The sequence below is a fragment of the Epinephelus lanceolatus genome, chromosome 3 (assembly GCF_041903045.1).
Source record: "Epinephelus lanceolatus isolate andai-2023 chromosome 3, ASM4190304v1, whole genome shotgun sequence".
Taxonomy (NCBI): Eukaryota; Metazoa; Chordata; class Actinopteri; order Perciformes; family Serranidae; genus Epinephelus; species Epinephelus lanceolatus.
This window is the reverse complement of record NC_135736.1, coordinates 13,357,579-13,370,510: the sequence shown is the minus strand read 5'-3', so window position 1 is coordinate 13,370,510 and position 12,932 is coordinate 13,357,579. Positions and strand designations below refer to the sequence as shown.

General features: G+C 40.6%; 1 protein-coding gene across 1 annotated transcript in view; it reads right to left on the bottom strand.

Annotated features, from left to right (window-relative positions):
* Window positions 1-12,932, bottom strand: part of pik3r5 (phosphoinositide-3-kinase, regulatory subunit 5) — a 30,728-nt gene that overhangs the window by 10,299 nt on the left and 7,497 nt on the right. The window contains exons 2-5 of the mRNA XM_033623236.2: window positions 9,604-9,719; window positions 4,101-4,216; window positions 3,927-3,995; window positions 2,781-2,919 (exon numbers count right to left, since the gene is read on the bottom strand). Coding sequence (XP_033479127.1) covers window positions 2,781-2,919; window positions 3,927-3,995; window positions 4,101-4,216; window positions 9,604-9,703 — 424 coding nt within the window. The 5' untranslated portion in view covers window positions 9,704-9,719. The remainder of the gene's footprint in view (window positions 1-2,780; window positions 2,920-3,926; window positions 3,996-4,100; window positions 4,217-9,603; window positions 9,720-12,932) is intronic.

The following is a 12,932-nucleotide window of genomic DNA, read 5'->3' as shown; positions in this document are numbered from 1 at the left end:
TTTTTGCTTCAGTAGACTATGTGTCGTTGTGGCTGCAGCTGCTGTGGAGTTTATATTGTTATATCATATCTCTGTGTAGGCTGTTTTGATCACGTTTTATTCTACTGTTCATTCTACATGAAGTAGCAGGTAATGTGGCTTAATGCTGCATCTGCCCCATTGTCAATAGCTCCATTTATTTATTGTCATTTAGTTTGTCTTCTATAATTAATTGTATTTAGGCTACATGAAGGCAGTTGTATATTTATAATTGATAATAAGTTGAATACATAGGCCACAAAGTACTGTCTGTTTATATATACAGTACAGGCCAAAAGTTTGGACACACCTTCTCATTCAATGCGTTTTCTTTATTTTCATTACTATTTACATTGTAGATTCTCACTGAAGGCATCAAAACTATGAATGAACACATGTGGAGTTATGTACTTAACAAAAAAAGGTGAAATAACTGAAAACATGTTTTATATTCTAGTTTCTTCAAAATAGCCACCCTTTGCTCTGATTACTGCTTTGCACACTCTTGGCATTCTCTCCATGAGCTTCAAGAGGTAGTCACCTGAAATGGTTTCCACTTCACAGGTGTGCCTTATCAGGGTTAATTAGTGGAATTTCTTGCTTTATCAATGGGGTTGGGACCATCAGTTGTGCTGTGCAGAAGTCAGGTTAATACACAGCCGACAGCCCTATTGGACAACTGTTAAAATTCATATTATGGCAAGAACCAATCAGCTAACTAAAGAAAAATGAGTGGCCATCATTACTTTAAGAAACGAAGGTCAGTCAGTCCGGAAAATTGCAAAAACTTTAAATGTGTCCCCAAGTGGAGTCGCAAAAACCATCAAGCGCTACAACGAAACTGGCACACATGAGGACCGACCCAGGAAAGGAAGACCAAGAGTCACCTCTGCTTCTGAGGATAAGTTCATCCGAGTCACCGGCCTCAGAAATCGCAAGTTAACAGCAGCTCAGATCAGAGACCAGATGAATGCCACACAGAGTTCTAGCAGCAGACCCATCTCTAGAACAACTGTTAAGAGGAGACTGCGCCAATCAGGCCTTCATGGTCAAATAGCTGCTAGGAAACCACTGCTAAGGAGAGGCAACAAGCAGAAGAGATTTGTTTGGGCCAAGAAACACAAGGAATGGACATTAGACCAGTGGAAATCTGTGCTTTGGTCTGATGAGTCCAAATTTGAGATCTTTGGTTCCAACCGCCGTGTCTTTGTGAGACGCAGAAAAGGTGAACGGATGGATTCCACATGCCTGGTTCCCACTGTGAAGCATGGAGGAGGAGGTGTGATGGTGTGGGGGTGTTTTGCTGGTGACACTGTTGGGGATTTATTCAAAATTGAAGGCACACTGAACCAGCATGGCTACCACAGCATCCTGCAGCGACATGCCATCCCATCCGGTTTGCGTTTAGTTGGACGATCATTTATTTTTCAACAGGACAATGACCCCAAACACACCTCCAGGCTGTGTAAGGGCTATTTGACCAAGAAGGAGAGTGATGGAGTGTTGCGGCAGATGACCTGGCCTCCACAGTCACCGGACCTGAACCCAATCGAGATGGTTTGGGGTGAGCTGGACCGCAGAGTGAAGGCAAAGAGGCCAACAAGTGCTAAACACCTCTGGGAACTCCTTCAAGACTGTTGGAAAACCATTTCAGGTGACTACCTCTTGAAGCTCATGGAGAGAATGCCAAGAGTGTGCAAAGCAGTAATCAGAGCAAAGGGTGGCTATTTTGAAGAAACTAGAATATAAAACATGTTTTCAGTTATTTCACCTTTTTTTGTTAAGTACATAACTCCACATGTGTTCATTCATAGTTTTGATGCCTTCAGTGAGAATCTACAATGTAAATAGTCATGAAAATAAAGAAAACGCATTGAATGAGAAGGTGTGTCCAAACTTTTGGTCTGTACTGTATGTAAATATACATTGAATTTATTGTTGGTTTTTGACACTAAATGCAATTAATTTTGTAGCCCAAAAGTATTTAAATTACGCTATAATGCACAGTAACATATGAACTACTTTTCACCTTTATCTAAGTAGTTTTACAGATTTTTTCCTTGGCAAAAATGTCATAAAATAACTGTACTTTCACTTCAGTACAATATGCTAGTACGATTGTCTTCTAATATCTGTCAAGAAGTGGCTTAAAATGTATTGAAAATGTGTAAAAACTGCCTGGGGCTGTCACATATAGCTTCATGTTTATATTTGAACTAAACACTGTAATTACTAAATCAAGTTCCTAATAGATTTGGCACAAATGTTAAACCAAAAGCAACAAAGGGCCTCATACTGTGTCTTTATGAAACATGGTGATGTATTAAAAAAGCTGCCGAAAAAAAACATTTTTTAAAAGTCATTCATTCAGTTCATTCAAATGTATTCATTCAGTCTGTTGCTGTATTTTTAGTACTTCCTTCACCCTTCCTGTAAATTTCAGCATAGGTGTTTACATGTGGCTTCTGCTTTTTTGTTTTGTAAATGCTGAAGCTTCATCATCTGGTTATTAAACAATTTCTCTTTGTATGGAGAAGTGCCCAGTATGACCTGTAGCCTTATCATCTTCCTGCCGCTGCTGTTGTTGATACTGGTGTGTGTGGCATAAGCAGAGTCCATTTGCAAGTGTCATCCTAAATGCATTTCTTTAACTTGTCACTGGGGGGGGGTGATTACCAGTGTTGAAAGACAACAGTAGTAAATGTAGCAGCCACACACATGCAGAGTGGCCTTTCAAACAAAACAAACCCATCTATATTTACCTGGGGCCTTGATCTCCTGCTGTAGTGTGGAGAGGAGGTTTTTACACACACTGCAGTAAGGCTCTGGCCAGGTGAGGAAGCAGCGAAACACCTCAACAGCTTCCTCCAGCAGCTCTGTGTCTGGAGGACAGTATGGCGTCTGCAACCAAAACACATATCAGCTACTTTAATCGGGGTCCTCAACCCTGAGAATAACTTTAATGACTAGTGACTCCTGCGTGACTGTGGACCAACCATTCTGGTCTATTGAAGACAGACAGTTTCCTCACAGCAACTGACAATGTCATAACTTGTAAAATATTTCGTATAAATGATCCTCCTGATGTATCAGACATGCAATAAAAGCCCTTACTGTTACGTATTACACCCATTCAGCACCTTAACTGTCCATTTTGCCTTCATAATAAGTGCAATATAACAAACTGATGATGTAATGACAATATCAGCATGCATGTTATTCTTCCTGTTGTTAGCTATTATTACATTACTACTTAATTCTACAACTGCATCATGAAGTACAGTGTGTCAGATACCTTATGAGGTAACTAGCCCAGTTTAGTGTAATAATGTCATGTTATGTCATTAGCCACTGTTTTAATATATTACAGGCTCTATGACAAACAAACCAAAGGTACATTTGTCACGTCATTTCAAAACCTCAAAGGTGTCACATTATCATTTGCTACACAGTTCTCTGAGGTTCTCAGTTCCTGCTGAAAAAACACTATGAAGACAATCACATGAAATATGTTGCATTTTAGTCAGAGCAACTTGAAGCAATCAAACAATGACTTCTTCAATTGTCTTCTTTTGCCATCTGTCTGACCAGTAATTAATCAGTTAATCAGATTTCCACTGGCATGATTTTGTATACTGTTACAGGACCACTTGATTCTTAAATGATCCTGAGTAAAAAATAGAAGTAATGTTTGTAAACCAAATTATTCTTGTCAAGCCAGTAAGGGTTGTGTGTGTTTTTAAACTGTACTACAAGATTTGATCACAGTATTGTAACACCTCAGAAAACGTCATAGTGGTTTGAATTGAGGAACTAAACTTTTTAGAGTGCCCTTACACACGTGAAACACCGAATTGTACTGAGGTGATGAAAGGTTAAACGTTTGTTCACATCTTGAAAATTTGTACCTGAAGCAACGTGGAGGAGAACATGATAGCGAGGGGAGCCACCAGCTCATACTGACACTGCTCCTGAACCTGAACTCACACACATTGAGAAAGACAGAGAGAGAGCGGTGATTAGGGTTCAGTAATTCTAGTGCCGCTTCACAACAGTGAGATATGTCCTCTTTGACCTCTCACCTCTCGGGTCTTCCTGATGATCTGTTGTAATAGGATGAGGAAGTTCTCAGGGTCCCTCTTCACCAGCTCCTCCAGGCTCCAGCGGTTCATTGACTGGCCCGCCGAGCACATTAGCACTGAAAACAGCACATCATGTTAATGCAAATTCAGCATGCAAAATTAGCCACACGTTAAACATAGACACAAGTCACATGTTTTACCTCACCACAACCCCGAAAGACAATCGCTTTTTTAAATGTGCCCTCTCAAGTTTACCCAGAACATCTTTCAGAGTAAAGACCTATGAATATGAGCGATGCTGCGCTGCACTGCATGTACCGGGGTTAAAAAAGTAATATGCCTTCGCCAATGTCAAAATGAATTATCAGTGTACATACGCCTAGGATATTAAACACTTCACACAGCAGGGTTACAGCAGACAGACTCCATCACTAAGGATATCTAATAAACAGTGGCACAGGTAGCAGCACAGCCAGGATAATAAAACACTGTCTGTTTGTGCTCCAAAAGAGCCAAACAGAGTCTCACCATGGACTCTCAGTTTTTGTTGCACTTTGTTGCTCACTCGTGCAGAGGGAGTCTTGAAACCTACATATTGTTTGTCTAACTATTGGTATGGGGGCAGTTTAAAAATAAATAATTTGCTATCATTGCTAAGTGAAGCTCAGTACAAGTTCAATCAGGAAGACTTTCTTTGCGTTCATCCATTCACAATTCTCTCTTTTCCGCTCCCACTGCTTCCTCTAATCAGCCGACTATGGGTGTTCAGGCTTCTAGGTATCCAATCAAACTCCACCTAGATCTCTATCAGCCAGTCAGGAAGCCATTGCATAATTTTAAATCTGCTGCCAGCTGCCATTTTAGGCAGGATTGTCACGCTCTCCTCCAGCCATCGTATCCAGAGTCCAGGACGAGCTCAACAAAGGGTTATTCTACTGCTCATCCAGATCATCAGCACTTCTCCATCTTCTCCACATCTTCATCTCATCTCATCTTTACCGCCTCTACCACCACCGGCATTCTCTATTCTACTATGGATTCATCACCCTCCTTAGAAATATACCATCTCGATAGGATCTAATCGCCAAAGACTTTTCAAATTTTTTTCATTCTTATCTGCACAAGTAAATAAATATTCTTTTCACAAAAAAGTCTCTGCTGATTGAAATGTAGCTGGCGCATGTTCTGACAGCAAATATGATCAGGGTGGCAATGTGTTGGTAGTTTCGCATCATAATAATACAAGCAAACTTTACTGTGCTTTTTAACATGCAAACAAAAATGCATGCTTTCTGATGACACAGAGCTCAGACTTAAAGGCAACTTTATTTAGCTTTTATTTTGTCAGGTATAAATGCCATTGTGATTAAAATCCTTGTCTTGTCTTGAATTAACCAAAGGCACAGGCGATCATGTCTTACAGTATCTAGCTGTTCTGTGCATTGCTTCATGTGGAAAAGGCACTGAAGAAATGCATTTTGTCCCTAGTGCCAATATTGCAAAGGAACCTTTGTAAGACATTTTGAGAGCATAACCGATATTGGTTTTAGTCTCTGAGGATACACTGTATGCAGGGGCGGACTGGCCATCTGGAGGTCCTGGAGAATCACAGAACGGCCGGTACTCCAGGACGGCCGGCGGCCGCCACGCAGTCATCACCATTTTTTTTTTTCCTTTTTCTCCCTGATAATCTACTGTTCCACATCCAGTCCGCTAGGTGGCAGCCTTTAAATTGGATGCCAGCCGGCCAGGGCGTAAAATTAACACCCGCCAAGCACCAATGGCGGGTAAAAAATGAGTTTGGCGTGTAAAACAAAAACACACACCCGCCAGTGGCCGATGGAAAATTTTGAATTGCATGTGGGTTTTTTATGTGCTTCGACCATTTCTGCCAGCTGTGTCCAGGGACGGTTTTTGCTATGGGCAATGTGGGCGATCGCCCAGGGTGCAATCTATGTGAGGGCGCACGAGCGCCAACACATACACAACAACAAAAAAAAACTCGCCAGTTTTCTAGACTACCGCTCATTTCCATGTCAAGTTAGTGAAATGGGCGCTGGGGCGCCCCTATTATCACGTTTCAACCAGTAGCAGAAAGGAAATGCGAATCCTGGAGGTTGTGGGTTGAACAGGGGTCACAGACAGGAACACGGCGGAGGCTCATAGTGCTCTGCGGCGCAAGATAACGGCTTACCGGCGACAGAGAAGTCAGACTCCATGTCCAATAATTTCCTCTTTCGTTGGTGTCATGACTGCCTAGTAGTACCTGGACAACCGAGCCGTGGCGGCACACAGGTATGTGGCGTATCAGAGGAGAAACGAGCCGTTCACATTTCCACAAACCTCACCGCACTTTAGGGACTGTTCTTTACTTATGGAGGGACTGTCAGGGGAGGAGGGTGGCTGGTTGATTTTTATTTTATTTTGATCCCCCCTATGTTAATCACTTATTGATGCTGTTTTTGAAGTATGAATAAGTCAATAAGTAATTTATTCCATTGAAATATCATTGATGTATTATAGAAAAGTGATTTATCTTTTTATAAATGACAAAAGGCACATCTGCCTCATTTTTGCCGCGGTATCGTGATGCTACTACTGCAGCCTTTGCCGCAAGCATGCCAAAGAAACACAGAGGACAGGGCTGGATTTTCCTAAAGTTGGATTTTCATACTAAAAACGTAAAGTAATTATTTTTCGTCAAATAAGGCACAATTTTTTTATTTGGCTGGTGAAAAATATGTTTTGGCCAGTAAATTTTTGGAGGTCACTAGCCAATGGCAGATGAGGTAAAATGTTAATTTTACGCCCTGCAGCCGGCCAATAGATATCTATGAGCCAGCCGGCCGCCAGTCAAATTGAAGAAGAAGGAAGCGCATACTGTATGCGCACCGGTTGTTGTGGGCTGGGCCGAGTCAAAGTCCAGGGCTGTTTTTTAGTCCCAGTCCACCCCTGACTGTATGTATACAAGTGGAATGAGTCCAAGGAGGAATACTTCAATCAAAGCCACTGGGTTTGCATGTGCACATACAGTACATTGGCAGCTAGCATAAATGACAGCCATATAAAATATCCAAATATTTGTAGGCAGGTAAACACACTTGTTCCCAACATGGGCTGTTCAAGGGTCAAGACTGAACCCTCACTGGTGATGCAAGCTGGCACATGTGGGCACTGTGACAAAAGCTATCTGAGCCAAACTCTGATTATACTATCAAGGACGCTGCCAAATAGCTGTAGTTTTAACAGATTATATACAGTAGCCTACTGGAATTATAATGCATCTAATATCATTATACAACACCTCGTTTATGAAGTGGGTCTCAGATCATCTTGCGTTTGGGTCACGGACTGGCATGAAGCAAAGACTGTTTTGCAACTACTCACATCAGGACTTTATAACCCACAATTGTCAGTGCTGGCGTACTTCAGGGGTGTGTTTTATCACCTTTTGTTCACTGTTTCAGTTAGAATGTTTTGGCCGGATTTCCTGTCGCAAGAATACAGTTAAGGTATCCTCCCTTTTTGTTGTGGCTGTATTTGTCAGACAGTTGCCACAGACACAAACAGAGTTTCCGAAAGGATAAACTAACTAACTAAAGACTTGTTTTAGTGCTACACTAAAAAAAAGAATCTTGGGGATATTGGAATTGGGGATAACTAAACACACAGATTGTTATTGCCCAGGTTATTGAAAGTGTGGGTTCAAAATTACATTTTTTTTTCTACCACAGACGCCCACTGGAAACTTTTAATTTTTACATAATTGCTTTGGGATGTAAAGGAAGGACATGTGGTTTCACTGAGCTCTGATTGCAGGTTTTCTATTACAGTGTGAAATGGAAACATGAGATAAAACAGAGCTGTATCTCAAACCTCACCAATCTGATCTCTGTCACACTCACAAAAACAACTGAGGGTGATTGCTGACTCCTCACAAGCACCTCACTTTCCATTCGATCCCGCGGTCTCAACGACTCTGACTGCATCTCTAAGGAGCTCCGGTTCCGAGGAAGTAACACATCAGCAGTTGTTCAGGTTTCACAGAAATGTTTTCCAAGAAACTTGTCAGTTGCTGCATATCCCTAAAGTTGTGTGCACCCAGGAGTTTGATCTAACATCTCTAAAGGTCAGCTAGGTGTAACTGCATCATGAGAATTTACTTGAGAGCTCTACAGGTTTTATTTTGATAAGCCGCAAGCCCTGGAAATGTAACTGTGAGTTTTGAATGATCCTCTTGAGATGAAAATTCGATTATTTCAGTTCACATGGATGTATTCACACTGACAGACAACATACACAGCCCTGGAAATCGTCTTAACAGATGATGGAGTCATGTAGTGAAGCATGAAACAGCTTCAGCAAGCATGTTTTAAATGTCAAAATCACATCACAGTACATCAGGGAATAAAACCTACTAACACAGGTTTAAGTGTGCGTCACTCTATCCGGTGCTGGTTGGCATGTGGGGCGGCCGATGCCGATTTAATCTTCTGCCCTGTTTTCACACCCTGTACCACAGTAACTCCTGCCCCATTATGCCTCACTCACACATTGCGGTCTGTGACACCACTTCCTCCCAGCTGTCTATTCACACAACTTCCTCCAGCAGCCAATAACACCCCTCGATGATCTGACAGTGACAGTGTCACCAACAACAAGCTCATATGCCCCTGGCAGAGTGTCTGTCACACGTTGCCCTTGTGTTAAGAAACAACTGCCTTCTGTTCAAGTCAGAAGCTGTAAACAGCACGTATCACATTCAAATGCGTGTACTGGGGTTGATATTTCGCAGAAAATGTGTTGCCTGTACCTTCCTAGTAACAGAAGGTCACAGGGTTGCCACAAGACTGCTCAGTCATTATAAGTGGCTCTAGATTGGCACTACAGCCAAGAAAAACATGAAGAAAAATATTTGTTTGATTTTATATCAGTTTAATAACGTGCCTGCTGTGAAAAAGGTTACTAATCTAACCTGGTCTACCACCCAAAACAAGAGCTGCATGCACCCACAGAAATGGCTGGGCCCCTTAAAAGGCCATGTGCATGCTTTCTCCTTCTTTCCTAATTCAGATCCACAAATTTCTGTGGTCTGCAGCATTTATTTTTTTTTTCTTTTAATTTATTTCTGTTTGTTTAAAAAAAAAAAAAAGAATATAATGTTGCCCTCCATTGCCCCCACACGCATGCTATAGTTAATAAAATACATTTAGAGGATGGTGCATATTGGCAGAGTAATGTACTATCTGAGGACTTTTAATTGTTTTGTTTTTTTCTTTACAGATTTTTAAGTATTAAAGAGGTAAGTGTATTATGAAAATACTCTCTGACGACATGGGCTGAAAAACATATGAGAAGAAAGTCAAAAGAGTACTGTAAACAAGCTTAAAAACCAGGTTGAAACACAGTTTAAAGTTGTTGTTACATGCTTCACTGCTTCGTGCCAAATTCTTAAACCAAATATCTGTGGTCCTCATCACTGGTGCAGCCCCTGTAGTCTTACCGTTCCAGTGGTGCGCTGCTGTGGGACTTCGTCTCAGCCCATCCAGACACCTGTCCAGAGCATGCTGGATCCTGTCCTCTGTGCACGAAGTGTGCTGCATCTTCACCGCTCAGGTTCTGTGTAGGGACAGGAGACGGAGCTCATATCAAGCATCAAAACATAAATTCCCATTCATGTCTTCAGTGGAATATTATCCTCCAGTTTGTTTGTATGCGTGTACAATGTCATGTTGACACAGACACAACACATGCCGGTGTCTTTTCATTGCCAGCATGTGTTATCATGTCCACTTTGCATGAAGGCCGATCACCCGCTAAGTATGAAAATCAGCCTAGAGAAGATACACAAACCATACAGAGATATCTCTAAGGTAAAGGAAAAACAGACAAAGGGTTGCTTGTATTGGTATTCTTTCCTGAAAAAAAAAAAAATGCTATCATGTTTTGTACATATTAAACTATACAACAACAAACAACCTCTTCCCCCAGCTCCATGTTAGTTATGTCTTTCCAGATGCTGCCACAGACACAAATGGTGGGAAGGACTGACAGTTTTACAAACAGAAGTCTTAATGAAACTCTTGCCACTGCCAATTACTATTATTAACAGCAATACTAAAGATATTTTTCAATTTTTATTTTATTTGCTGAAGTTTCTGTGTCTAAGTGACTAATGGGAACCACAATTTTTGAAATTGGTCCAGTTTCGACTGAAAGCACTGCAGCCAGGAGCAGCAAAACAAGCTGCAACGTAGCTACTTGGGAGAATTATGCACTATCATTTTGAGTCTACTGAAAGTGTTTGTTTTTGCCACTGACAGGCTCAGATTACTATTCTAAGTGTCTGACGGAGTTATAACAAGAATGCCAACAGAGTTTCACTTTTTTTTTTAAGAGTAAAATCCTTTTTGTTTGACAAGTGCTGACAAAAGCCTCGAAATAGCTTTCACCTAAGCCACCAGGCTCCATTTTAATAAACAGTAATTTTAGCGTTTGAGTGAGCCAGCATGTTTTCACTTCTATGTGGGTGAATTTAAGGTTTACTTTAACCAGCGTTGGTGTTTGTTTGAATAGTGAAAAGACTAACGAAGATGTTTTTTGTGAATTTATGCTTCTGTGAATTAAATGTGTTTTACGATGACAAAATTACTGTTTAGTTAAATGGAGTGTGGTGGGTTTAGTGATAGCAATTTCAGCACTGTTTCTAGTTAAACAAAATTGATCTTACTCTTTATCAACAACGGAAAAATCATTCTCTTTGGGGATCTTTCCTTTAATGCTGTCAGACACTTATGATAACAATTTAAACCCTTAAAGTTTCAAAAATGAGCACTTTCAGTGGATGTACATTGACAGCACATAATTACCCCAAATGATTTGGGGTAATTCAATTAATTGGACTTTTCAGCGTGTTTCGCCGCTGCTGGCTGCTGCCCACTCGCTCGATAAAGGGCCAGTTTCAGAAACTGGTGTTCCTATTAGTGGCTTAGACAGAAAATCATTGTAAAATAGGGTCCAAGTTACCCTATGTATATTGTACCCTTAAAGACAAACCAAAACAAGCCCACGATTTTCACAATATGACTTTTATGGAGGGGAAAAAGAGAAAAACAGCCCACAGTGATTTCAAACTAAAGATCAGTACTGCTTAGGATCAGAGATGCGATGAAAACAGTCAGATGTATAATTCCAGCATGACCACAACATTGTCAGTACATCATGTCTTCACCACTGACTCATCAGGCTGCGTTGAACTTCACTTTTTATATCTGTCAGTTTAGCAGCGCATTTGGCTGCTCATCATGCGGCATCTGAGGACAACCCAGGTGTGGCAAGTTGTTTCAGTTCTGTTATGAACACATCTCATCAGGAGCAATATGCATAACAAGACATCAGGGACATCCCGTCAGCGACTTGAAAGAGTTGAGTGACAGATTTATAAATCCTGGCTGTTTTTCAGTGCAGATAAACATTTGTGTTGGCAGGTGTTTAATGACGCAGTTTGAAAGCTGCGACCTCCAACCAACCAAAACCAAAATTGAACCTCTAATGTCACCCAAACCAATGAGAATGTTTCCGTGAAAACATATCCTCAGAGCGCTACAGTGACCACTTCTTCAATGGTAACAACAACTCCCCTAGACATTGCACAGATGTGTTTGCGGGGGACAGCTTATAAATAAACTCTGCAAAGAAGCAGGTGGTGGTCAACACTTTGTGCATGCACACTATGTTGCTGCCTTGTTGCCATTTGTCGCGGAAACATGTCTTATCAAGCTCTTTGAGATTTGGAGAAGTCGGCTGTGAATTAATTTCTCTATCACATATGTTGTGTTATTGGTGATAGCAGATAAGGCAACCAAAGCAATTTGGTTCAATCTGTTACTTTCCATTGGTTGAAAGATGACAAACAAATTTGTCTTTTGTCTGTCTGGACAAAGAGATAAAGCCAGAAAGATTAACAGCTAGTTCAGAGACATTTAAATCAGATGCAGCAGCTGGGTTTCTCACTGGTTTTAACAGACAACATCACCCCAATCCTGGCCTCTCTTCACTGGCTCCCCGATCATTTTAGAATTCATTTTAACATTTTACTGATCACCTCTGGGTCTGGCCTCAAGCTATATAGTGGAAATGTTGACTCCATATGACCCAGTTTGCAGCCTTAGATCCTCAGGTAGGGCCCCTATGGTTGAGGCTTAAATCTAAAGCTGATAGTGCTTTGAAACAACTTGCCTGAGGATATAAGGCTCGCAGCATCAGTGACCTGTTTTAAATCACCTCTTAAAACCCATCTTTATAAACTGGCTTTTATGTGATGTTGCCGTTTTATTCTCATCGTTATTTTATTGTGTTTATTGCTTTCATTTTTGTAACTGTCTTAATTCATTTGTTGTTGTTGTTTTTATTTTTTATTTCCCATGATCATCTGTCTTCTCTCCTGTGTTTTTGCATCTTCTCTCTCATTGAAGTTTTACCTTAATTCTGTCTTGCTTTGATTTATTACTGTTGGCTTTTCCTTTAAGGTGTCTTGCTTCTGCTTTGCTTTGTTTGTCAAAGGTGCTAAAAACAAAATCATTATCTAACATATAAAAAAACAAAGAAAACAAAAAACAAAATATAATGTACCATAAACATATATTTTGTATATGGATGTACAAAAACTGAAATTTATTAGTGATCTAGAAAGAGTGTCAGGATGTTTGTGTTTTAAACTGGAATCAAAGCTACTGTAACATTTAATGAATATTCATTGAAAAGTCGCATGTTGTTTGTGATGCATTATTTTTGTACTTTTGTATTTTTAAAGCTCCCCCTACCTCATATTAA